This window comes from Labeo rohita, chromosome 18, assembly GCF_022985175.1.
Source record: "Labeo rohita strain BAU-BD-2019 chromosome 18, IGBB_LRoh.1.0, whole genome shotgun sequence".
Lineage (NCBI taxonomy): Eukaryota > Metazoa > Chordata > Actinopteri > Cypriniformes > Cyprinidae > Labeo > Labeo rohita.
Genome location: NC_066886.1, coordinates 18,291,437 through 18,318,347, shown reverse-complemented (window position 1 = coordinate 18,318,347; position 26,911 = coordinate 18,291,437). Strand labels below are relative to the sequence as shown.

At 37.4% G+C, this 26,911-nt stretch overlaps 2 protein-coding genes and 1 long non-coding RNA gene across 6 annotated transcripts in view; 2 read left to right on the top strand and 1 right to left on the bottom strand.

The window, feature by feature from the left end:
• The window catches only part of LOC127181212 (uncharacterized), a 41,333-nt gene extending 36,969 nt beyond the window's left edge, over positions 1-4,364 (bottom strand). The window contains exon 1 of the long non-coding RNA XR_007829744.1: positions 4,284-4,364. This is a non-coding gene — a long non-coding RNA (uncharacterized LOC127181212). The remainder of the gene's footprint in view (positions 1-4,283) is intronic.
• Positions 4,149-12,571, top strand: fosb (FBJ murine osteosarcoma viral oncogene homolog B). 4 transcript variants are annotated; one of them, XM_051135781.1, is made up of 6 exons: positions 4,178-5,482; positions 5,638-5,825; positions 7,281-7,613; positions 7,710-7,817; positions 8,166-8,486; positions 8,626-12,571. In XM_051135781.1, exons 1-6 carry the CDS (start codon positions 5,419-5,421, stop codon positions 8,689-8,691), a joined length of 1,080 nt encoding a protein of 359 aa, XP_050991738.1. In that variant the 5' UTR covers positions 4,178-5,418; the 3' UTR covers positions 8,692-12,571. The 4 variants fall into 4 exon arrangements, with proteins under 4 accessions (XP_050991740.1, XP_050991737.1, XP_050991738.1 ...); XM_051135782.1 differs by having other exon boundaries at positions 4,179-5,482; positions 9,380-12,571; XM_051135780.1 differs by having other exon boundaries at positions 4,167-5,482; positions 8,166-12,571.
• Positions 12,572-13,433: 862 nt separating this feature from the next.
• Positions 13,434-26,539, top strand: c18h19orf47 (chromosome 18 C19orf47 homolog). The gene is made up of 8 exons (XM_051135784.1): positions 13,434-13,541; positions 15,395-15,482; positions 17,081-17,195; positions 17,800-17,881; positions 18,034-18,147; positions 21,536-21,679; positions 21,825-21,901; positions 23,531-26,539. Exons 1-8 carry the CDS (start codon positions 13,475-13,477, stop codon positions 24,068-24,070), a joined length of 1,227 nt encoding a protein of 408 aa, XP_050991741.1. The 5' UTR covers positions 13,434-13,474; the 3' UTR covers positions 24,071-26,539.
• The last annotated feature ends 372 nt before the right edge of the window (positions 26,540-26,911 follow it).

Sequence of the window (26,911 nt, the reverse complement as noted above, 5' to 3'; positions counted from 1 at the left end):
ACACAGAGCTATTGTGGGATGGGCTTAGCTGTTGCCTGGTTACAAATATTTTGGGCAGGGAACCAAGCAAACATGTCCCGCCTCCCCAGGAAACAAGACACTCTCGTGACTGCTGCAGGGGTTCAAGCTGTACAAAGAACAGAGAGACAAAAACAGAGAGCGTCGGGTAAACAAAACATACAGTGCTCCCCGGCATTATGGAACTTTTTTGGAGCAGGACGCCAAGGGTTAATCAAAAAAAAACAAACCAAAGTAAACAGTATGACTCTGAAGTAGTGCCAAAACAGGAAAACGGAGCTTTATTTTTGCATAAGCCAAATGAACACATGAGAACAACCGAGACCCGCGAGCAAAGTTGGGGCAGTTTGAACTGAAATGCAAATAAACATTTTCCTATTCATTGTTCTGCCAGTACCACACAAACTGCAGGAACTGCAGTCACCTAAGAAACAACAAAACATGTAATGATTATCTCAGTAAACTCTCCTAGGAAGTTAGTTAATGATTACTGGGCATATCAGCATGCCAAATGACGTGCCAATATACAGTATGTTGACTCATAGGTTAACTTACTTGACTAACAAAACATTTAAAAAGAATAAATTTGTATTTGTATCTACATGTGTATCAATCAATGTGTCAATCAATTCACACTGCAAATCTGCGAGTCATTTTTGTACCTCATAGCATGTAGTTTCTCACCACAGTTTCTGTCTTTGGAACTGCTAGACTGTCAGTGGAATAATCATTTTTATTAATATTCAGTTTTGCATTTCCCCTTTAGCACAAACTGCAACACTTAAATTGTGTAATGATGATCTGACAACAAGATAATGATCTGAAACAGGTGTGATAAATAAGTTAAACATACAAAATGAGCAGTTCTGTGGGTCCAACCAGGATTGAAAACCACTGTCTTCAACGTACTGAGTTTTACTAGTCAAGTATTTTTTACTGTAGCATACAATATTAACAGCAAGTTGATAGGAGATAGCAAAAATGTAGATAAATGGCAATTTCTATACTTGATATATGATAATGACCTGTATACGATCATTACTTTTATAGCATTTGCATAGTACACTAATGTTACATGACACTTGCTGTTTTTCAGGCCATGGCAGCCATTAAAAAAAAAAAAGCTGTCAAGAACATAGTGTTCTGTTCCATATTGTAACCCAATTTAATAGCACGAGTAACCAATGAGAGGCACCATAATGGATTCTAACTTCCATTTGGGTGCTTTCGTGTTCTGGTCTCCACAGAATTCCATGTTAAAACAAGGTAAAAAAGATCAACTGACTTAAAACTTTTTCAGTATAACTAAATATAAAAATGTGCACAGGTTTAACATTATATTATCAGCTCTAAACATATGTTAATTTGACTAGTAACGCTAGAAACCTAAAATATAAAGCACCGCACCAGTCAGGCAAGACTTCTGTGTTCAGAAAAAGGTGAATAGTAGAGAAATTCTGTATTATTATGGAATTTCAAACGATTAAATGCGATTAATTGCATACAAATAAAAGTTTGAGTTTGCCTAATATATGTGTGTGTACTGTGTGTATATATCTAAGAAATATTGGCAAGTACATGTATTTATTATAATTTTTATAGAATTTATATTATATATAAATAAAAATATTTTGTACATAACATATTTCTCTTAAATATATACATTAATTTGTGTGTGTGTGTTTATATATACATAATAATTACACACAGGACACACATTTATTAGTCAGGACAAGGCATTATTAACTCTTTTCTTTAATTTTCCAATTAAGTGCAGTAAACTGCAATGACTATATTATGTTAACTGTAGATACATAGATGCAATTAGTTATCCTGTAGATAATTTTGAAGCAATTTACTTGTATAATAGCAATCAAATCTACTCTGTATTATATATATATGTGAACCAAACAACATATAGACTTCATTGAAAACAGATCAAAACTGCTTGATTATGTATATCAGTGCATTTTTACTGTAAAATATCTTATAATTTGTATAGTCTGCTGAGTTACAATGTGCAAAAGTGTTGTTGCCACGTATAGCAGTACATGCTAGCTATTTAAGAAATGAATAATGCACTAAATATGCCAAAATATCAAATACATACCACATTCAGCCAAAGTTTTGTGCATTTAATGATACATTATACCTGAATTTCCTGGTATGGAAGCATGTTTAAATTACTAAAAACTCAAGTCAGTACATTAGTTACTTAAGTATGAAAACAAAACAAATTCTACTATATTTTTATAACTCCTAAACTTGGTTTGATATGGGTAGGTTGTTGTTTTATACAACATTAACTGCTACTTTAAAACAAAGACGCCTGAATTCACGACCACATGGTAACATTAGTTACTTCAACTTACTAGCCACAGCCTTTGGTCTTTATGCAAACCCAAAAGTACTTAACAGAAACAGCCAAGCTAGTTAGCATAAGATGTGTTAAAGATAAAGAAAGTACGACTTTCGATTGTGAAACTATTTTATTGTTGCCTACTTTCTGTTCTAACAGGCTGTCTTGGCTAACAAGAGTCCAAAAGTCTACAGCTATCCGACAGATTATACACATTTCGAGCAGTCTGTCTCTTTAATCGAGCATGCAAACGTGATTTTGATAGAGTGCAGAGCTATAATTTACTTTTTAACAACACTATTCGTTTGCAGCGTTTCTCTCAAGTAACTAGACGGGAAGTTTAGCACGTTGGCTACACGGCTAATGGCACTTACTGCAAAGATAAATGGCAACTAAAATAAGTCTTTGTGTGGTCTAAACATTAAACACTGACATACTCGCCTCTAAAGAGCTCGTAAACGTCAAAAGAATGTAAACATGCGCGTACACACATGAAAGCGCACTTTCCCTCGTCTGAGAAACCTCACAGACAACATTAAACCACTGTGCCGCCCCTTTAAGGGTTACCACGGAAACCGGTTGCTACGCAGCAAAAACAAAAAAAGTACCAATCGTCGTGACGTCCTTGCGTCAGACGTGCGGGAACGGCGTTTCCACGGCGACGAGACGTTGTATACACACGCAGGGTTGGTTGTAAACGTCGCGGGATTGTTTGCTTTAGGAATCCGTTTAGTTTATTTTGCATTAAACCACAAACTGTCCGACGGTTAAAAGACGTTTGTTTGTTATCGTATTGTCTGTACATGGAAATGTTATGGTTTAGATCAACGGAAATTAAAGAGACAGTTCACCCACAATTAAAAAGTCATAATTTGCTCACACTAATGTTGTTCAAAACATGCACGCATTTCTTTCTATTGTTAAACAGAAAGACAGAGCGTTGGTGACTGACAGCCTTAGTCACCATTCAGTGAAAGTGAATGGTGACTCCGACTGTCATTTTGTCTAGCATCACTTTTTGAGCTCTGTGGGAGAAGTAAAAGTGATACATGTTTAGTACAACACGAGGGTGAGTAAATAATGACTTTTCAGCTCATCCTCGGTTTTTTCATAGCTAATTTACATGTAAAAAAAATAACATGCACCTGCCACACAGTTTCAAAGCTAACTATAGATACTTCTCCTATCTAGCTTATCTTTAAGCATCCCACATACAATTTCTCTGACGTAACCACCGGTTTTTTAATGTGCTGGCGGGTATTGGTAAAATGTTTGCCGCACATCGAAGTGCTCCGCATTAGTCATTCCTGTTCAGTCGTTATAATGTCTGCCACTGGACACGGCGTTCTCCGCCGGTGACGTTAAAGTGTTGCTGACTAATTGTTGTTATCCCCACCCTTCCCCACCGTCGAGGTGTACCAACACCGGCGTACAAACGTTTTATCACGGCATATTTCACTTCCCAAGTTTATTTGAGTTTTACCTCAATAACGAGCAGCCACACTCATTTCCTTGCACACAGAGCAGTGAATCACCTTTGTTCCTACATGAGATGAAATGTGGCAGTATGTGACACTCACTATGACTTCCGTCACTACAGCCCACTGCCCGACTTGGAACTCATACACGGCTTCTTGTAAATGGTGAGCGTATCAAGCATAATAATAAGCGCTTTGTTTTGCTGAACAATATGCGACTGCGAAACTGACACGTCGAGTTGATCGCCGTATATTGTAACTTATATCAATCATGCACTTGGTTTAATATTCATGCTATTTATACTATTTAATAAATACATTTTTTAATATAGCATTCTTGTATTTTGACATATGTGGTGAGCACATTTATATACAGACTAACATAAATGATAATGACAAAGAATTAAATACATAGTTCCCAAACTTACCCAAACTTTATAGACAACGGGCAATGTAAATCTCTTCTCCGACCGGTTCTCAAGACTGTTAACGTTAGCGACGAATCAAGCTCCAGTGTATCGGGGATTCCGTGGGGCGTGTCGGTGAGAAAGTTTACAATGGAGTCAAACAGCTGAAAGCGGGCTTCCCTCCTGTGCTTAACCGCTACCTCAGCAAAATATTCTTTTTTAGTTTTAGCTTTACGACAGTTCGTGTGTTTTCTCTTGCTCTGTAGTTTGCATTTATATACATTTGTAGAGAGTGTCATCCCACTAAATAAACAACTAAAAACAACAAAACAAAAACAACAAAAAACTGACTTTCAGTTAAGTAGCCTAAAAGTTAAAAAGTTGCATTTCATCGACCACTCTAATTTATGAAAAATAAAATGAAAATAGCAGACTAAAAATAGTGGAAATGGCATTATGATACATTATATGACATTAGGATTTTTTGTGCACTCTATCGTTTTTAATAGCCTTCAATAGTGTCGTGTTTGTTTATGTACACAGTATTTTTATTTGTTATTTTTCTGTTTAAATCTGGTGTTTACATTTCTATATTTTAATGAAAAGATAGCATTTTTAGAACAAAGAACGTTTTTTTTTAACCTGATGATGCCATAAACATTACATAAAGCTGTTGTTATGCAAATGCACTTTTTGACGTAAATCATTTGCAAAATGTTTCGTTTCTAAATATTGTCTGTGAAAACCGTGTGACAATTAAAAATATCTTGTGGAAGTAATAGTAAACGTACCTATTCTTGACCGCGATCGAGCTGTCTCTTTCTGTGGGTGAGGGAATCCCTTACACGTCATATTGCTTAGATACCGAAAACAAAAACAGTGCTTTCTGGCCCATATATGGGCACCTACGTCAGCGGAACACCAGTAAGAGGCGGAGCCAGGACTCCCTACTTTACAATGCGTTCTCAGGCTTCATTCACAAGAGGAAAGCGCTGCTGCCGAAACACCGAACAACCGTCTACTCCCGTTTGTAGTAAACACATTGCGGATTATTTTATGGATTTATAAATGCACATTTCAAGGATTGTACCACGGCCTGGAAAGTGTTATTGGAATTTAGAAGTTTCCTCCAGCAGGAAACTGGATTGATGTCTTAATGCAACTGTTTTGGAAAGAGACTAAGGGCAACTTTACGAAGACTCAAAGTAAAACTTGCTACGGTAGGTGACTTTAATATAATACAAATCTTTCGATTATAATGCATCCATTTTGCTTTTCTTTTATTGTATGTATAATGCATTACGGTTTACAAACGCAAGCGAAGGCTGATGTTCTTACGAAAATGCGCTTCAGTGTAACTTATGTTGGGTGACAGGTGATATCCCGTTTTCGCCGGGCACAGTAGGTGTTTCGGCTTCTCTCGGCTCCACCGGGGAGATGTTTCAGGGGTTCCCCGGAGACCCCGACACCGGCTCCCGTGGAAGCTCATCTCCTTCTCTTGAATCTCAGTACCTGTCGTCCGTGGAATCCTTCGGGAGTCCGCCCACCACCAGCGCACCGCAAGTAAGTCACAGTATTTATTCACATTTACGCATAGTCTGTACAATAAAAAGAGTGTTTTGCTAAACAGCACGGCAGCTGCGAGATGTACTTGTTACTGTTAGAGAAGCGGAGCGACGTTGCTAACGGAATGCATTTGAATTCGTTTAGACGTTTAAAGATGGAATAGAATTCAATAGAATGCTGACAAGTCAGCATGCGCGCCCAATCAGGCCGGTAGCAACGTGGTGGGTTTACAGCATGCCGCGAAACAGATGACAAAGCTTGTGGAACTCTCCGACGCTCGAACACGAAGCTCCGCCCAGCGCTCGGCGCTGCTGCTCTCGCTTCTCAGACTTCGGCGTGACGTCAATGCGTTCTATTTTGGAGTGTTACGTTGCGTTGCTAAGGGGAACACCGGGGGTGTGACGGGGGCGGAGGAACAGGGACAGGAGGGGCGATTCGAGGCCGTTTATTGGCTACGCCGTACTGCGTGCGCCTTTGCCGAACACGCTTTTATATGAATATTAATGAAACATGGAACTCAGACCGGCATCACTGGGCCGTCTTTTTCTAAAAAAAGAAACTGTACCAATATAGATTTTTCCCCTTGACATATTTAAATAGCTGTGTACAGATGTAAAACGTTAAATATCAACGAGGTTTAGGCACTTATATTAGGAAACCCATTTGGGATTTTTAAAACAGCTTTAAAACAGAAATCTCCATGTCTTTTTTTATGTTTTTGTTGGTTTTCATTATCCTTACTCATTTTTGTTTTTAAGATCTTTATTCATGGAGGAAAATACAGCTTTACAGCAAGTGGTATTTTACTAGCACTTACATACAATTCCATTCTTTCTTAATATTTTGAATTAGATTTTAGATTTACATTTTCAATTTAATTAAATGTTTTAGTAAATGTCTTGTCATTTTTATTCGTTTACTTCATTTTAGATTTTCAGTACTTCAAGTTAAAGGGATAGTTCACCAAAATATGAAAATTCTGTCATCATTTTTCCTCCTTTATGACAGTCCAAACTTGTATGAGTTTCTTTCTTCTGTTGAATATAAAAGAAGATATTTTGTAGAATGTGGGTATCCAAACAGTTTTGACTTGACATGGTCCCTATTGACTTCCATAGTTCAGAAACTATGGAGGTCAATGCCAACCGTCAACTGTCTGGGTACACATATTCTTCAAAATATATATTTTTTTTATGTTCAGCAAAAGAATAAAACTCATACAGGTTTGGAAGAACAGTTTTCAGGGTGAGAAATGGATGACGGAATTATAATTTCTGTGCAATCTCTTTAAACTAAACGAAAATTTAAAACATTCCCTTGACTTGATTTTCACATTAATTTTGCTTCAAGTAATAAAAATGTTTTTTATGGTTTTAGTTAACAATAACAGCCTTATTTATGGCAAGCTGGTGGGGCCCATAGTTATATGCTGTTTATGTGTTTGGTTTCCAGGAGTGTGTATCTGCCACTGGCGGGGTAGGGGTGGGTGGAGGGACAACTGGCACCGGGGCAGGGGTGGACATGCCCAGCTCATTTGTGCCCACAGTGACGGCCATCACCACCAGCCAGGATCTGCAGTGGTTGGTGCAGCCCACTCTCATCTCCTCCGTGGCACCCGGGCAAAGCGGCACGGGCTCCAGCACCATGACGCAGCCTGTTGCTTTGGATCCCTATGACCTGCCAGGCCCAAGCTTCTCGTCTGGTGGAGGCTTCACCCCACCAAGCTCTGATACTCCTGGCCCGGTGAGACAGTCTCGGAGCCGTCGCCGTGCACGGGATGAAACAGTGAGTGACAGCATAGTTAGTCATTTGACATTTTGATTCAAAAACAATCTACAAGACACAAGGTTTAATAAGATACTAAATCTGTTCCGTTCCCAGCTGACCCCTGAGGAGGAGGAGAAACGACGTGTTAGACGGGAGAGAAACAAACTGGCCGCCGCTAAGTGTAGGAACCGACGGCGTGAACTCACAGACAGGTTGCAGTCGGTGAGCGATGCTGTACTTACATATAATTACAATATTTTATCCATGACTGCAAAGGCATCATAATTACCACATTCGTAACATGCCAATCTGCTCATAACAATCATTTAGTTTGTAAATGATTCCAACACACACATATGCATTATGCTGCATTGTAATTAGAACAAAGAGCGTATAAACCCACCTTAATTATATTGTGGGAACTGAGTTTGCAATTAAGAAAGCGGCATTTTCCCCAAGTTTATTTGGTTGTTGCTCTCTGAAACTATAGCAACGTGTGTTTTGTCCTCATTTCATGTGATCATATAATCTCTGTCCCCTTGTGTCCTCCTCTTGTCTCTCCGACCCAAGGAGACAGACATATTGGAGGAGGAAAAGGCCGAGCTAGAGGCCGAGATATCCGAGCTGCAGAAGGAGAAGGAGCGCCTGGAGTTCGTCCTGGTCGCCCACCAGCCCGGCTGCAAGATTCCCTATCAGGACCAGCCCCCCGCGCCGCTGCCGCAGACGTCCCCGCAGACGCCTTCGGTCTCCGTGGTGGGTTTGACTGTGAAGGAGGACACTTTCTACCTGCCGCCCGCCTACTCGTCCCACCACCACCACCACGTCCCGGTTTCACAGCCCACGCAGACACAGCCAGCCCCAGCACAACAGCAGCAAGGGATGATGCAGGAGGTAGCCTTTTCTAGTTCTTTCTATGGGCAGGGCCAGCCGGCGCCGGACGGCCCGTGCCTTGTTGCCGACGGTGGCGGTAACCCTGACGCCGGCAGCTACATCCCCTCATACACATCTTCATTTGTGTTCACCTACCCAGAGGGAGCCTGCGGGGCCAGCGCTAACCAGCGAACCAGCAGCAGCGATCAGTCCTCTGATTCCCTGAACTCACCCTCGCTTCTTGCACTTTGAGAGCTCTGCGTCTCTCTGCCTCTGCTTGCCTGTCGACAGCAACGCACGCACACGTTCAAATTCAAACACGACACCTCTCAGACGTTGTACTGATCGATTACATTAAAGCCTTTCGATTTGAAACCTTGCGAGGCCCAGATGCGTTAGCGTCTGAGTGACTTCATCAAATGATGTAAGTGTATATTAATTCACAATGAATTCAGGCTTAATATCAAGATGAGTCATTAGCCCTTACACACACTCACACACACTCACTTAAATTGTCATAGACATTCAAATCCGTTTGACATACAAATAAAAGCACATCAGCGCACTCCCCCTTGCTTTTATCTTTTCTCGCTCTGGCTTACATTGGTGTACCATCTCCCTCCTTCTCTCTCTATCCACGCCAGGTGCCTGCTGTGTATTTGTCTAAGCCAAAAAAGGGGGCACAGAACTGCTTTGTGGGTTTTTCGTTTGGTTTTGTTTTGCGTTCCGGGCTACCTTGCTACCCTTTCTCTCTCCATCCAGTCCATCCACACCTCTTCCTGTGACAAAAGGACATGACCAAACACTCTCTAGCTACAGTACCTATCTCTCTCTTTTGTTTCTCCCTCCGTTGTCCATCTCCACATCTGTTTCTCCTCTCTCCTGTCTCTATGTACCTCTGGTTCTCTCGGAAGTCTTCGGCCCCTGAGAGCCCGTTGGACCCTGAAAGCCCATGGAACCTTGAGTGAGAGCCAGCCCACACCCCAACACCACAAATTCCCTTCGCAAGGACCGGCCCACAGTGGAACCTCAGACATTTCAAAAAAATCTAAACGAACCAGCCGCAGCACGCAGATCAAATGCCATCTCAAGATGCCACCACGCTGGCTTAAGGAACGGGACTCTTTGTTTCTCCTCAGCACTGAGGATTTGATTTTGGATGAGTGGAGACATGCTGGCTAGACTTTGGCAAGGCCAGTGGAGGAGTTTTGGAGAGCCCTTGGAATGTGGAGGTATGAGATGGTCCACTGGTCCTCTGAAAGCTTTCGCACCGTGTTCGCCCTTTTCCCTGTTTGTTTCATTCTGTGTTTTAATGATAGTATTAACTCTGATTTCAAAAGTGGCTTATCTGATGATAACATACAAGAGTGGCTCGACACTCTGTGTTTGAAGAGCATTATAAAGAGCAACCAAAAAAGAAAAAAAAAATGAAAAAAAAAAAAAGGACAACCTCTTGGTTTTGGATGAGTGGCCTCTGTGCTTTCTTAAAGTCCTTGACATAGTCCTTGAGTTGTGGATGTGGTTTAGCACAGCTCCAGGCTTTGATTGTGAATGGAAGCCACAGAGTACTACATCTCCAGTTGATTTCTTTCTTTAAGGGGGTTGTTGTTGTTGATGATGATGTTGTTCAAATGGAAAAAAAGCACAAATGCCGGCTGCGGATGGAAGGAACACGAAACGGTGGCCAACCTAAAGGACGGGATGTGCTTTTGAATATGAACCGTTTACTTTCCTGTGAATGTTTTTGATGTTTTGAGTTACTGATTTTTCATTATGCTTTTTCTCTTTTGCTCTTGATTGTGTCGTTGCTGCCAAATGGAAGAATTTTGTGGGGCTGTTAGCTGCTCCTTCTATCTGTTACTGTCGTCTTACTGCAGTTATCACGAATATTGTTATTATGGTTATTATTATTATTATTATTATTATTATGATTTCATAGTTATCTCATGTTGGCAACTAAACAGGCATGTTGTGCACTATGAAACTTTTTTATGTCTAAAACTATATATAAATATATATAAAAATATATATTATGTATGCATATATATACATATTCAGTGTGTATATATATATACAATGATTGTAATGTAATGTATGAATGTTCAGAAAATGTTATTTTTGTCAATGAAAACAGAAGGGAGAGCTTGATGCACTTGGTTTTGGTTTAAACATAGATATTTTTCTAAAAGAACAAAAAATATATTATAATAAACAATAACAGCCCGCCTTTCCCTTAATATGAAAAGCATTGTCACTGCCTTTCATTCGAAATGTGTAACATGTATGATGACTGTATTGAAACTGTGGTGCATATATGTATCGCAGATTTGTGCTATGCTTGATTTGCAAATGAGGTTGTTCATCAACCCCTGTGGACAAAACACACTGGACGCAAAATATCTATAAATGCATAAAAACATCAATAAATACGCTAAAGAAAAAAAACAAAGAAGATATGAATTGAGTGTCTTAATGTATTCCAAATATTCAGCTGTGTTTCTCAAGCAGTGTGTTGCATTGATTTATCATGTCCAGTGTGTGCTGTCTGCCCTTTGGCTTTTGCGTGCGTGTGATATTCAGGGCTTGATGGACAACTTTCAACCAGCCCTTATTAATTCATGCGTGCCGACGTCATACACAGATGGGAAGTATTTTACAATCAGACGAGGTCCATTGTTCTTGACTTTGGCTTCAGTGTGTGGAGTATTTTATGGGGTGGAAATGATAATATTTGTACAGATGTTTAAATCGAAATGCCTTTTCATGCTACATTTATATACACAGGTGCACCATTGTCTTGTTGGTTGAATTTAGACCCAGAGGTTCAAATTTAAGCAGAAATGGAGACAACTGCGTGAGCTCTGTCCAACAGAGCCATTTGATGATATTATGTTCTCATTCGCCATTGAAAACTGAATTATGGTGACGTAATGAAGCCAGAGCTGTGATTTCACAAAGCGGGACGTTTTTAGAAAGCACAGCTCCATGCTCCATTACACTGATATCAGTTCAACTTTTCTTCAGAAGACTTTATTGTGTGTCACAACAGTTTTATGTTGTTTTTATTTTTATTTTTTAGCTGTTGGTGCTTTTGTTACTCCTACGCCAAAACATTTTGTTACTGTATCTGACTCTGATATGATAGCATAAGGAGATGTTGGTTAAACGATACAGTATCAGTGACTCTGTGGTCTTCCACTTTGCAAAAACTCCTTGTTTAGATTGAGCTGTGCTAGCTAGGAGCGTCCTAGGTATTTTCAAATTCACACAGTGGAATGCAATATATCAGATACTCTATGAGATCCATGTAGCAAATCAACTGAATTGTATGATGAAAGTCGTTCCTTATGCTACAGTGTCACAGTGAAGAATTGAGACAATTTGTTTTGTCTTTCCAGTTTACCTTACATATGATTTACTCTGCTGAGACCTCAATGACGGAATGGTTATTATGCATTATGAAGATGTAAAATGTCAGTACCTCTCGGGTTTATGATAAGCGTCATTTGATAGGTGAACTTTTTCACTTTCTAATGCACATTTGAAGATTGCCTTCAGTATAAAATGAGTGAAATATCAGTCTAATGTTACAACCACTTGATCAAAAAATCGAAAAGAAAGAAGGCTGACCTGTTTTTTGCCTTTTTTGAAGGGAAATGAAAGTTAGTTGTAATAAGGATCATCACATGACATTTCAGAAATTATATGGTGCTTTTTCAATACTGTTTGTCTTTGTATATTCTTGATTAAGAGTGCCGATGACAAAGGTGTCTGGGAGATTTGACGTTATGGGGTCTGGACACTCGTGATTTTTAGAGTGCTCGCCATGACTGCTCCAAGTTCTCATATTGAACAGCATATTTAATACATACTGAACAACCCTTGTGAATTATATAATCCGCCGTTCTACATCTTTCTCTTTTCACCCTTTCTCCATTTCATTTCACTTTATGCTATATTTCTAGCCCTTTAATGAATGGAGAAGGACATTTCATATTGTTACATAGACTGTGAAATCTTGGTGTACTGTCCTATCTAAATATCTTTGTATGACGTCCAATTTTCTTGTAAAGGAAATGTCTACAAAATAAACATATTCACAAAGATTTTCTATCTGTTCTTCATCTAAACGTTCTGTTAAGTCTGTAAAAAATGTCACTGTTAATGTGAAAGAAATTTCCGTATTTATTTTTCTGAGATGTTTTGCCTGTATTTTGATTTATGCATTGCATTGTGTTTGAATTGCCTGTAAACTTACCGGTATGTCCTGTCAGAAAATTACCGGGGTCTTTTCCGTTTTTTCAATTTTTTTCCTTACAGTGTATACTTTAACATCTCCACAGAAAAGGTTCATATTAAAATAATTATTGTTTTGGCTCTCTTACCAGTTTTCAAACCGAAGTTCACAGATGTACTGCTAGCAGGTTTCTGGAAAAGTCTTGACAAAAACAGTGTAAAACATGTAAAAACATAAATAACTAATAAAAAATAGTTAAAAATAAGTAATTATACTTATCTCTCACACAAGGATAATCATATTTCGACGTCCTTGGCATCTAAATGAATGAAAACCCGCGGTTTTCATCAGGGACATGTATTAATGAGATTTTACCTCCCTCTACTGGATAAATTAGAAATAGCTTTTTACACAATACAATTAGCCAGACATCAAATGTAAGTGTATTTTCACCAAAACTGACAATATTATCATAACTTGTTTACCCTGATGTTGTTATAAGATCGTGAGACTTTTTCACGGATGAAAAAGAAAGGGCAGAATGTCGCCGTTCACTTGTCTTGCATCTCTTTTCCATATAATAAAAGGTAACTGAGGCTGTCATGGAAAATTCCGTTTAATAACAAACTTCAAATTGTTATGGCGCCGGCTATTACACACAAACTGACCGACTGGAGCAACAGAATGTTGAACAAGACATGTTTTGGAGCCAGTGATCGCTCGGCTTATTCGGAACATTCGGGTCAGCCGATTTGTTCCGAAGACGGAGAGGATGTTACGTCACAAGATTTCCGCAACGCGTCGGTTTTTCCCTGGGAAGATGGCGACCGTCACAACAGGTAAGAGAAAGAAATGACCCTTATGTGTGGAATATGGTCACTATATAGGTCCGCAAAGATGCTTAAATTAACCTCTAACTATCCGTGGTGGGAAATTCAGAGAAGAATGTCTTGTGGAGGTTAAGATATGGTCTTCACAAAGAGCTAAAGCGCAATACTGCGGCTTGGTTCAATGAAAACAGGCCACGCACTGGCACTGCATTACTATTGTCTCGTTAAGGCACAACATTATTGTTACTATTATTATTTATATCACACACATATATTGAGATATCATATTAGCGTTTAAAGCTAAATATTTTTGTATCGTGTAATTTAGTAACAGTCATTTTACGCGGGCTTACTATATGTAAACATGTTCACATGTTTAAAATGATAGTGGCAGAAAGTATGTGTAAAGCAAGAACTGTTTTATACTCCGCTAAAAGAAAACATTTATGAAATATCAAAACTGGTTTGTTGAGCTAACACTAAACTAGTCTCCCAGAGAAGTTAGATTGGTTTCTTGGTTGATTTAAGAAAGTATTTTGGCAACTTTTTAGCTGTGAGGCTAGTTTGCTGACCAGCTGAACCAGCTGTACTTGAATAGTCTTAGACCAGCAAACTATTTTAGTTGGTTTGAAACTGTTATCAGAAAGGTACTGTAATAAACTGTTAATGATATGTGACCCTGGACCACAGAACCAGTCATAAGGGTATATTTTCATTTATATATAAGCTTTTTATTGCTGTATGGTTTGTTAGGATAGGACAATATTTGGCCGAGATACAACTATTGGAATATCTAGAATCAGAGAGTGCAAAATATTGAGGAAAAACGCCTTTAAAGTTGTCAAAATGAAGTTCTTAGCAATGCGTATTACTAATCAAAAATTACGTTTGATATGTTTGCGGTAGGAAATTTACAAAATATCTTCATGGAAAATATCTTTATTTTTCTGTTGTAAATTTATTTTGACTGTATCCATTCAGATAGTTTTGTTAGGCTTGTGAACAGCCTTGAGCAGGAGAATTCAGTTACAGACACAAGACTCACGGCTTTAAAAATAACACTTGTGCAGCTGCTCTGGCTGACCATGTGTTCTCTCTTTGTCATGCATGTCCCATATGCTGCTGACCTCATTTCCATGTTGGGTTTGCAACACTTTTTTTGTTTGTCTCCTAGAATTAATCTAGAAAGCTGAATAAATAAGTATTCCATTGATGTATGGTTTGTTAGGCTAGGCCAACATTTGGCCGAGATACAACTATTTGAAAATCTGGAATGTGAGGGTGCAAAAAAATCTAAATATTGAGAAAATCGCCTTTAAAGTTCTTAGCAATGCATATTACTAATCAAAAATTAAGTTTATATTTACATAAGGAAAATATCTTCATGGAACATGAGCTTAATATCCTAATGATTTTTGGCATAAAAGAAAATTCAATAATTTTGACCCATACAGTGTATTTTTGGCTATTGCTACAAATATACCCATGCTACTTTACGACCGGTTTTGTGGTCCAAGGTCACATATGAAAACACACTGTCATCCAATTAATGTCAAATACATAATTTAAAATAAATTCTTGAATAATGACGTTATAGTTTAATTAGTAAAAATTGATCAAAACTGATCAAAATTGCTATTTCTGTGTTTTGAGTTGAGTCCATTCACAACATTTTTTTTTTTTCACAACACTTCACAACATTGTAGACATGAAGTAGAGTGGTGTTGACCATAATAAGTGTGACATTGCTGACAGTTTTAATTTTACAGTCACTTCGTAACAAAGATATACACATTTCTTTTTGATTCAAAATGTATGGTATTCTTCATAATGCCTATAATCACTGTGTTTTCTTTCTTTAGCCACCTCAGAATGGATCCAGTTCTTCAAAGATGCTGGGATCCCTCCTGGACTGGCTGTCAACTACGCTGTGTCATTTGTTGATAACAGGTAAAAACAAATCATTGCCTTTCCCTGGCTACATTTGCATGCAACCTAATAATCCGTTTGTAATCGTACTGATGGCTCAATCGGATTGAAAAGCCTTCATGTAAACAACTTAACCGATCCAGTTGAGCTCAGTGTGAATGGAAGGGGTGGTGTAGACCTTTTCTAATCCGATCCAGAGGATATGTAAACACCGGAACTGGAAAGTACTGCGTTTGTGCAGTGACGTAGTAATGTGGTATTGACGCATGATGCGTGGAACGAGCTGTTGTTTTTGTAGAATGAAGTGTTGTGAATTACTGTCATGTTATTCTAAAATTCTCTTTCCACTTCAGTCCTCACGTCTCTCATTCAGAGACAGCTTGTTTTGGCTACAGGAATAGGCAGTTTTACAGCTTGGTAAATATAAACAGAACTGCACAAAGTGTGCTTGTCTCCTAATTAAGACCCAAGATAAATATTAGGTCTGCTCTTTAAAACAAAGAAAAAAAGCAATAGTGGGAGAACAGTATGTGCAGACAGTGGGAAACTCTGTATATTAGTGCAATGTGTGTGTGTCAAAAGATCAAATCTGATATGAAGCTTATGATATATAAACACGCACATCAACCTGATTTAGACGCTACATTCCGATTCATCAGAATGTTTTCATTCTAATTTAAAAAGAAAAAAAGATGTCTGTCCATGTAAATGTAGACAGTGTAGTGAACATGTCCAAAGAGAAATAAACTGGTTCATCTGGTTTAGTAAAGGATCAATCTCATGTCTGCTTATGTTGCTTTACTTGGATGTTTTCTCACCATTTTGAACAGTCAAAATCTGTCTTTCTCTGAAATGTGAACAGACAACATTCTGAACAAAAGGTAAAAGCTTCAACTACTTAAAAGTTAAATGTGCCACAGGCACAGATGACACAGTTTTACTCTGCTGTTATATTAAGTCTGGTTTGGGTCAGCCAGCAAATCAGATATAAGACTGCAATGGACTGTTAGGACAGCAGAAAGGATCATTGGTGTGCATTTGCCCAACTTTCAGGACTTGTACAACTCTAGAGTGAAGAAACGGGCAGGAAACATCATCACAGACCCCTCTCACCCCGGATACAACCTGTTTGCACTTCTCCCCTCAGGCAGACGCTACAGATCTCTGTGCACTAGAACATCTAAGCATGAAAAACATTTTATCTCCAACTTAAACAGCTAACACAGGAGTCAATGCCTGTCTTCCTCTCTTTTGTAATTCATTCTCCATCTCTAATTATTGCCTCTTTAAGTATTATGTAAATACATATGCATATCTCTTTATTTATACAGCTGTATATAGAGTAAATAATGCACAAATCTGCACATAAATCTTCTGTTCCAGATTCATACACATTATTATTATTATTGTTATTATTATTGTTATTATTTATAGTTAAGTTTTACTATTTAAATGTTTTCTGTTCTCATGTCATGTCATGTCATGTATGTATGTATGTATGTATGCAAGTATACATGTATGTATCAAGAGCACCATAAAAAAAAACACATCAAATTCCTTGTGTGTCTGCGTACACTTGGCGAATGAAGCTGATTCTGATTCTACTTTTCTTTTTTCAGGATTCAGAAAACCATGCTCATGGACCTCAGTAAGGAAATAATGATGGACTTGGGAATTACAGTCATCGGGGACATCATAGCCATTCTCAAACATGCAAAGCATGTGTATAGACATGTGAGTGCAAATGGTATTGTTAAAAAAAAAAAAAAAAAAAAAAATATATATATATATATATATATATATATATTGTTAAAAAAAAATATATATATATATATAAAATTTCAGTAAACCACTGTTTAATACAAAAAAAAAAAAACTGAGGTATGTACCGTCAATGTAACAAACATATCTACCGGTAACACTTTACAGTAAGGTTCCAATAGTTAATGAACTAACATTAACAAACAATGAACAATACATTTATTACAGACTTTATTAATCTTTGTTAATGTAAGTTAATGAAAATACAGTCATTTACTTTTAACTCATGTTAATTCACAGTGCATCAACAAATGTTAACAAGCACAACTTGTGATTTGTTTTAAATTTGTATTAGTAAATGCTGAAATTAACATTAAGATTAATAAATGCTGTGGAAGTATTGTTTATACTTAGTTCATGTTAACTAATATAGTTAACTAATGTTAACTAATAGACCTTATTGTAAAGTGTTTTTTGTTGAAAACTAAAGGTTTTCTTATTTTTCGTACATGCACGTCCATTGGCATGCTTCATTATTCTAAATGTGAAATAATCATCTTTTATCCTTTTAATGCAGGATATGTGTAAAATGACAACCGAGGCCATTTCGTCTGGACAGACTAGTGTACAGGCTGAACTGAGACGTACTGCTAACACTCGTAAGTATTAGGTTGTTTTGCATTTGTGTCATGTGTCCTTAGCTGACAGTTTCCCTGCAGTTCTTCAACTGGTTGCTCATATAGGGAATGATTTATCTTTGTATGAGTGGGCTGAATCTGTAGCTCTGGTAATGTTCTTGTTCCTCTGACAGCTGCCACACGCATGATCGCCAATGCTCTGAGCCGGGACTCCCCACCAAGCACGCCTGCTCGGCGCCCTGACAACCGAATTTCAGTAACGGTCTCCAATGCCAGTGCCAAAACAGGTTCGTCTGATTAGGTTAACAGTATTTATTTGAAATAGAAACTTTGTATATACAGTGCATCTGGAAAGTATTCACAGTGCTTCACTTTTTCCACATTGTGTTTGTTACAGACCTTATTCCAAAATGGATTAAATACATTATTTTCCTCAAAATTCTACAAACAATATGCCATAATGACAGCATGAAAGAAGTTTGTTTGAAATCTTCATTTATTAAAAAAAAAAAAGGAAAAAAACAAAACAGCCTTTTGCTCAATACTTTGTTGAAGCACCTTTGGCACCAGTTACAGCCTCAAGTATTTTTGAGTATGATGCTACAAGCTAGGAGTCGACCGATTATCGGCCTGGCCGATATTAGGCATTTTTATGGTTATCGGAATCGGTCATTTTCAAAGCCGATTCGCCGATAAAATAGTTTCATTTTGAAACATTCTATTTGGCTCTGATGCCGATGCAGCCTGTCGGAACTCACCACTCTGTGGCCGAGAGCAATCTGATTTGTTGAGTCACAAGTCCGACCAATCAACACAGAACACTCTCTCACACCTAAAGCGCTTGCTAACTGAAGGCTTCAGTGAACACTCACGCATCGATGTCTCTCAAAGTTAAGGCAGCAGCAGACGTTGCTGAAGTCGCAATAAATCTCAATCCACTAACGACACACTGAAGTTGCAAAACACCTCAATATTATCTATTATTTCCGCGATGCGGAAAATGCAGACGAAATTGTGGAATCCAGTCATAAATGGAATTTACTGTATAACACGGAATGCCACAGAGTTTGTTAAAATTTAGAGGAGTTTATCAAAAGTAGGTCAGCAGTAGTATTCTTAGCCTAAACTGAGTCGTGATATGGACTAGTGTCTGTAAATATTAAGCCTCAAAAATACCATTTAAATATAAATCCTGCATGTTCTGCGTGTCTCTGTAAATGTGAATGGAACAGACTTCGGTTTTGTTTATACACATACGGAAGCGCGTGATGATGCTTGCGGTAATTTCAGCCGCGTCTGTTGTCTCACTAAATGAGGGCATAAATACATAAACAACATCTCCAGATCTGCTCTGAGGGTCACTTCATAAACATGTGACCATTTCATGTGAGGAAATTCTCATATCATATAATAGGCTACAGAAACTCAAAATGTCCTCATGGCAACCCCTCAAAATATAAGTTCTGTTTAGCTTAAATTGTCAGAGATGTATTGCTGTAGTGCAGTAGAATATACGTAAGACTACTACTACAACAATTATTAAAATTTTGTTTAAAAGAATAGTCATCAATTTTAATGGTAAACCCCTTTGTTTGTCAAAAATAAAGTGTTTAACTCTCATTTGATAAAAGAGAAATGAAATTGTTTTATGCCTTCATTTACACTGTACTCGAAATAAAACTAACTGAAATTTCTAGTCTCACATAGGCACAAAATGATGACAAAATGTATAAATTTCAATCCTAAGTGTGCCTATAATAGACTATTATTGTTATAGCTTCATGAAAATAGTAGTCTTCTTTACAACTTCAACAATGGAGCTATGAAGACAATTAAATTGTTTACACTTATTATATACATTGTTTTTTTTTTTTTTTTAATCCATTGATGTGCATTAGATGAATTGAATAGTCAGTTACTTTTTTAGGTTATGTTTTAGTCATCAGAAAAGAATTAATGGGGAATTACGAGAGGTAACGGTATTACACTTACATTTCTAGCATGTAAATTATTGAAGCCAAATACTTATATTTCCCCAAGCTGTTTAGCTGTAGTACAGTATTCATAGGCTTAATCATGAAGCACACAGTCAGCAGGGATGCAGTGGCCCCACTTTTAACTCTCTCTTTATATTACCCTTATTGTAGATGGATGCACAGAGGTAGACAAGAGAAAGAAGTGCAGTGTGGGATTTCTACACTCAGTTAACACCAGGGAAGGCAGTTTTCATCAGAGCCCTTGTTATTCTTAATTTTGACATTAATTAAAATTTTTACACTAGACATGTATATCGGTTTAAAATATTGGTTATCGGTCTACTTGCTCTGTAATAATCAGCATCGGCATCAGCCCTAAAAACACACATCGGCCTACCCCAATTACAAGCTTGGCACGCTTATTTTGGGCAGTTTCTCCCAATCCTCTTTGCAGGACCTCTCAAGCTCCATCAGGCTGGATGGGGAGCGTCAGTGCACAGCCATTTCCAGATCTCTCCAGAGATGTTTAATTGGGTTCAACTCTGGGCTCTGGCTGGGCCACTCCTTTGTTATCTTGGCTGTGTGCTTAGGGTCATTGTCCTGTTGGAAGATGAACCGTCGCCTCAGTCTGAGGTCAAGAACGCTCTGGAGCCGGTTTTCATCAAGAATGCCTCTGTATATTGCTGCATTCATCTTTCCCTCTGAAAAACATCCCCACAGCATGATGCTGCCACCACCATGATTCACTTTAGGGATGATGTTGGCCAGGTGATAAGCGAGAAGTGAATTTTTCTTTCTTATGGTCTGAGAGTCCTTCAGGTGCCTTTTTTTCGCAAACTCCAGGTAGGCTATCATGTGCCTTTTACTGAGGAGTGGCTACCATCTGGCCACTCTACCACACAGGCCTGATTGGTGGAGTGCTGCAGAGATGGTTGTTCTTCTGGAAGGTTCTCCTCTCTCCACAGAGAAACGCTGGAGCTCTTTCAAAGTGACCATCGGTTTCTTGGTCACCTCCCTGAATAAGGCTCTTCTCCCCCGATCGCTCAATTTAGTTGAGTCCTTTTGGTTCCAAACTTCATGCATTTACTTTAATGGAGGCCGCTGTGCTCATTGGGACCTTCAATGCTGCAGAAATTATGTACCCTTCTCCAGATCTGTGCTTCGATACAATCCTGTCTTGGAGTTCATGGCTTGGTTTGTGCTCTGACATGCACTGTTAACTGTGGGACCTTTTATAGACAGGTGTGGCATTTCAATGAACTGTCCAGTCAACTGAATTTACCACAGGTGGACTCCAATCGAGTTGTAGAAACATCTCAAGGATGATCAGTGGAAACAGGATGCACCTGAGCTCAATTTTTAGTGTCATGGCAAAGGCTGTGAATACTTATGTACATGTGATGAATTTCTTTCATGTTGTCATTATGGGGTATTGTTTGTAGAATTTTGAGGAAAACAATTTAATCCATTTTGGAATAAAGCTGTAACATAATAAAATGTGGAAAGAGTGAAGGGCTGTGAATACTTTCCAGATGCACTGTAGAATGTAGAAGTATTTACTGTCACTTTTGATACATGTGGTTCATCCTTACTTAAAAAAAACCTTACTGACCCCAAACAGTAGAATACATCTTTGGATTAACTGTTTCTTTAAATGGAACAGGATGATTTACTTTCTTTTTTTTTCACTCTCTCACAGTGCCCAGCAAGCCAGCAGAAGAAAATGGGTTGCAAGTGAAGCGCCGGCGAGTCACAAGAGAAATGGAGGGGAAATATATCATAAACATGCCAAAAGGCACAACAGCTCGCACTCGTCGCATCCTGGCACAGCAGGCCAAGAAAGGTGCCCTGAGATAGTATATCTGTTGAGTCTTCAAGCTTATATGATATTGCTGTAATTTGAACTGTTGAAATTAGAACAGCCGAACTGAAAATTTGAAATGATACAGATGAGATTGATCTTATAATTTTTCCTTTCATTGCTGCAGCTAAGGTTTTAAAGCGTACTTCAGTGTTTGATAGACTTGGGGCAGAGTCTAAGGCAGACACCACCTCAGCCAATAAGGTGAGAAATTGTGTTGCATTGATTTTGTCTAAAGAATAAGCAAGACCGTAAAAACCCAGACTCTAAGAATTGTTTTCTCTTTATTACACACATTATCATTTAATGACTCTGTAACACTGCAGTAACATTTATTTTGATGAGATTAGTGCATTGAATCTGCTATAAACCATTTTTTAGATCATTGATTAATCTAGGTTAATCTTAAAGGGATAGTTCACCCAAAAATGAAAATTCTGTCATTAATTACTCACCCTCATGTTGTTCCAAACCTGTAAGACTTTTGTTCATCTTTGGAATACAAATTATATTATTTTATATATTATATTATATTTATTATATTATATATTTTTGATGAAATACAAAAGCTTTCTGACCTTGCGTAGACAGCTAGGCAACTGACATGTTCAGGCTGAAACAGGTAGTAAGGACATTGTTAAAATAGTCCATGTGACATCAGTGGTTCAAATGTAATTTTATGAAGCTACGAGAATAATTTTAATCTCTTTAAATCCTTAATGTGCTATTATTCATTTTTGTTTGTTGATAATACATTAACTAATGTTGATTTATACTTCAAATTTAAACTTAAAATGTTATAAATGTATTAGTATACACTACCAGTCAAAAGTTTTTTTTTTTTTTTTTTTTTTTTTTTAGTCTCTTCTGCCTACCAAGCCTGCATTTTTTTTAAAAAGTACAGCAAAATAAGTAAAATTTTGAAATATGGTAGTATTTAAAATAACTGTTTTCTATTTGAATGTGTTTTAAAATGTCATTTATTCCTGTGATTTCAAAGCTGAATTTTTAGCATCATTAGTCCAGTCACACGATCCTTCAGAAGTCATTCTAATTTTCTGATTTGATTGTTGAAAACTAAGTATTTTTTTTTTCAGGTGTCTTTATCATCACTTTTGATCAATTTATTTATATATATATATATAGATAGATAGATAGATAGATAGATAGATAGATATAGATATATATAGATATAGATATAGAGATATAGATATAGAGAGAGAGAGAAATCAAAAGTATATAAATAAATATATATATATAAATAAATAAAATATATGTACTTGTATGCTTTTGAATGGTATAGTGTATAATATTACAAAAGCTTTTTTTTACATAAATGCTGAAACAATCTTGAAAAAATGTACTCAGCTGTTTTAAATATTGATGATAATAATAATAGTAGTAGTAAATGTTTCTTGAAAAGCAAATCAGCATATTAGAATGATTCCTGAAGGATCATGTGACACTGAAGACTGGAGTAATAATGCTGAAAATGTAGCTTTGATCACAGGAATAAATTACATTTTAAAATATATTCAAATAGAGAACAGCTATTTTAAATAGAAAAAATATTTCAAAATGTTACTGTTTTTGCTGTACTTTGGATTAAATAAATGCAGGCTTTGCGAGCAGAAGAGACTTAAAAAAACATTTAAAATCTTACTGTTCAAAAACTTTTGACTGGTAGTATATGTAGAAATTAGCATAAACCTAAATGAATAAATGCTATAAAAAGTATTATTTGTTGTGAATATATTATAAAATGTTGTTACCAATATCTCTTTAAATATCCTGATCCTGACATCACTGTCTTCCTGCCTTTTTTTCATGTAGCAACCAACAGGTGTGTTTAGCCGACTGGGTGAAGCAGAGGAAGATGAAGAGAGTGGAGGAAAGACTGATGGTGTTGCAGAAGCATTTGAGGATAATGATAGCGACGGCGAGGGCTCTGTGCTGCAATATGCCGGCGTCCTCAAACGACCCCCACCCACGTCTAAAAAAGAGACTGTATCTGCCAAATCTAAACCCCTCACTCTGCGCCGCATAGGCGCAAAGTACAAACTCCCCTCATATGAAGGCACACCACCAATTTCCTCCTCTACCTCCTCCTCCACCCAGGAGGGGACACCCAAATTGGGTGTACTGCAGAGACTGGGCAAGGCCCCGTCAGCCAACCCTACCTCCTCTACCCCTTTAGTCAGTCAGCCCGCAGACACGCAGGACAGTCGAGTTACGAGCAGCAGAAGCAAAGCCCAGGGCAGCTTTGCTCTGGCCAGCCCTAAGGTCAGTAGTAGCACAGGTGACACTCACGGGGCTCAGATGGACGCTGGGGCAGTCAGTGTATTCAAGAGACTGGGTGCCCGGAAAACCTAATGCCCACCCCACAAAAAAACTAAAAGGGCACCTCTTTTTATCCCTTTTATAACTTAAAACCAACCTGAATTTTCCTTTTGAGTGAATGGAGAAACCCTAGGACCACTCTTGATGGATTGGGAAGTCAATATGCTGTACCTCATGAAGTGTTATGAATTGATGATGACAGGGGAAAAAAGGGACAGCTGCAATATCTGTTAAATGTCAGTGTGGACGTACCTTATGTTTGGTTAAAGGAATCACGCTCTATCCCGCTATCCTGTTTTTATAGCTGCTCTCCTGCGCCCCCTGTGAGTGAAACAGTTTTCCAGATTAAACGGGGTTTGTAATAAAAAATTTTAATGCATGGCGCCCAGCATTAAATGCTCAATGTCAAGATTTTTTCCCACTACAGTAGCCAAGAGAATAAGTGAAAGCATGTGATATGTTTACCTCAAACACCTCAGCTTACTAATTTCTCCATGAAGTAAGCTCATGTTCAGTTCTCTGCTTACCTCACAGTTTTTAAAGGGATAGTTCACCCAAAACTGAAAATTCTGTCGTCATATCCACCTTTTTCTGTCAATGCGGAAGTAAACCGTTTTGTGGTAATGTGTGAGACTTCCGGTTTGTAAGCCAATGTAGGGAAATAACGAGAAGAATAATGAAGTGCAGTAAATGGTAAAACTATTTGCATTACAAACCATTGTGTTCATAATAAAGTTAATAGATTAAAATAACATGGTAAGACACACCAGTTTGCAATATCAAGCAGTGAACGAGCTGTTTTGTACAGCTAAAAATAGCGGGATGCAGACGAGACCAAAAGCGCCTGCTCTTTAAGAGAAAATAACGTGAATACTCATCCTCATGTCATTCCGAAAATGTATTATTTTCTTTCCTCTGGAAAAGATTTTTTTTAAGAAAATAAGTCTAGTTTTGGACAACTGGGAGAGTAAATGGTGACTCCATTAATAATTTTTGGGTGAACTATACTTTTTACTTTAGCCTTTCAGTTGCTTAAAAGTGCACACATGAGCATTTTCCATTAATGCGCCTTAAACTGCGGTCACACTGGACTAGAAAAAAAAAGTTTTTAAAGAAGTCTCTTCTGCTCACCAAGCCTGCATTTATTTGATCCAATGTACAGCAAAAAGAGTAACAATTTTTAATATTTTTACTATTTAAAATAACTGTTTTCTATTTGAATATATTTTAAAGTGTATTTTATTCCTGTGATTTCAAAGCTGAATTTTTTGCATCATTACTCCAGTCACAGGGTTCTTCAGAAATCATTCTAATATTCTGATTTGATGCTCAAAAACAATTATTATTATTCTGGTAAAAACAGCCGAGTAGAATGTTTTCAGATTTCTTTGAATAGAAAGTTCAGAAGAACAGCATTTATCTGAAATCTTTTGTAACATCATAAATGTCTTTATCATCACTTTTGATCAAGTCAAATCATCCTTGCTAAATAATACATTTTTTAATAATCAATTTATTATAAGATAAATGCTGATCTTTGGATCTTTCTATTCATCAAAGAATCTTGAAAAATGTACTTAACTGTTTTAAATATTGATGATGATGATGAGAATAATAATAATAATATTTCTTGAACAGCAAATCAGCATATTGGAATGATATCTGACTGATCATGTGACACTGAAGACTGGAGTAAAGATGCTAAAATTTGCAGGAATAAATTGCATTTTAAAATATATTCAAATAGAAAGCAGTTATTTTAAATAGTAAAAATATTTAAAAATTTTGCTGTAATTTGAATCAAATAAATGCATGCCTTGGTGAGCAGAAGAGACTTCTTTAAAAAAACATAACAAATCTTACTGTTCAAAAACTGTTGACTGGTAGTGTACATCTGAAATGGCTCCATCTGAAATGGAAAAAAAAAACCACAATCTACTCCTTTTTTCCTGCGACTCTGCAAACCTGCAGCTTTAAAGTTCGTTTTTTTTATTCAGCTAAGAGGTTTTTTTGCTGGTCAGAGTTGCAGCCTAAAAAAAGTTAGAGATTGGAACGTCACAAAATGCACAATTCATCACGTGAGCTTGCGTTTCCGGTCTCCCACGTTCACACGCATATGAATGAAATTGAAAAGTGTTGTGTGACCGCCCTGCTATGACCACAACTGTTACCTTTTTTAAAGGCACAAAATCGCAATCGCAATCCGTGTGCTAAAGAGTCTGTGAGTGCTCTGAAATTTCCGCATTTAAAATGCCATCCAATGGAAATTTGTGTTGTTGGGTGTTATTTGGACAAGCAGAGCAAAAATATTTCGTTGGTGATAGCATGCTGTTGCCAAGCAACACACGTGGAGGTGGACCCTTGTGTATTGTAAAAGTTTTCACCCCTTTGTACTGTTCACTACAGTAGCCACTAATCATGCCGTTGTAATAGGAATTCACCTACACTTTGTGTTGTGTCATGTTTCACTTTTTTTTTTTTTTATAGATATTTCAATTTAAAGCATCTCAAATGCAGAATTTCATTACATTATGTTTAAGGAATATTACGAGAGATAAAACCTTTTAACTGGGTAAGTTTATAAAATATTGATGAAGATTTGTCTTGGGAATGGATTGAATATAAAAAGATAAAATCGAAAAATCTTGAATTGTTTCTTTTATTAAATTTTATATGAAGTGCATTGTGTTTAACATATAAAAACTGGGGTTTGAAGCATATTCTAGTTATTTTATCACATTTATAGCCATAATTACAACTCTGATTTTTGCATTGAAAATGCAAACTAATCTGCACTCCTCTCTGTAAGTTTTAAAGAGCAGAACACAAGCAAGTTGACAAATGAAGGTCTGCGATCATACAAGCCAACATTAA

Coding starts and splice junctions, on each gene's coding strand:
- fosb (XM_051135780.1), top strand. CDS start 5,419: ATGCAACTGTTTTGGAAAGAGACTAAGGGCAACTTTACGAAGACTCAA. Junction 5,483..5,637: donor TCAAAGTAAAACTTGCTACG/GTAGGTGACTTT, acceptor GTTGGGTGACAG/GTGATATCCCGTTTTCGCCG. Junction 5,826..7,280: donor CCACCACCAGCGCACCGCAA/GTAAGTCACAGT, acceptor TTTGGTTTCCAG/GAGTGTGTATCTGCCACTGG.
- c18h19orf47 (XM_051135784.1), top strand. CDS start 13,475: ATGTTACGTCACAAGATTTCCGCAACGCGTCGGTTTTTCCCTGGGAAG. Junction 17,196..17,799: donor CAAAGCATGTGTATAGACAT/GTGAGTGCAAAT, acceptor CTTTTAATGCAG/GATATGTGTAAAATGACAAC. Junction 17,882..18,033: donor GAGACGTACTGCTAACACTC/GTAAGTATTAGG, acceptor TTCCTCTGACAG/CTGCCACACGCATGATCGCC.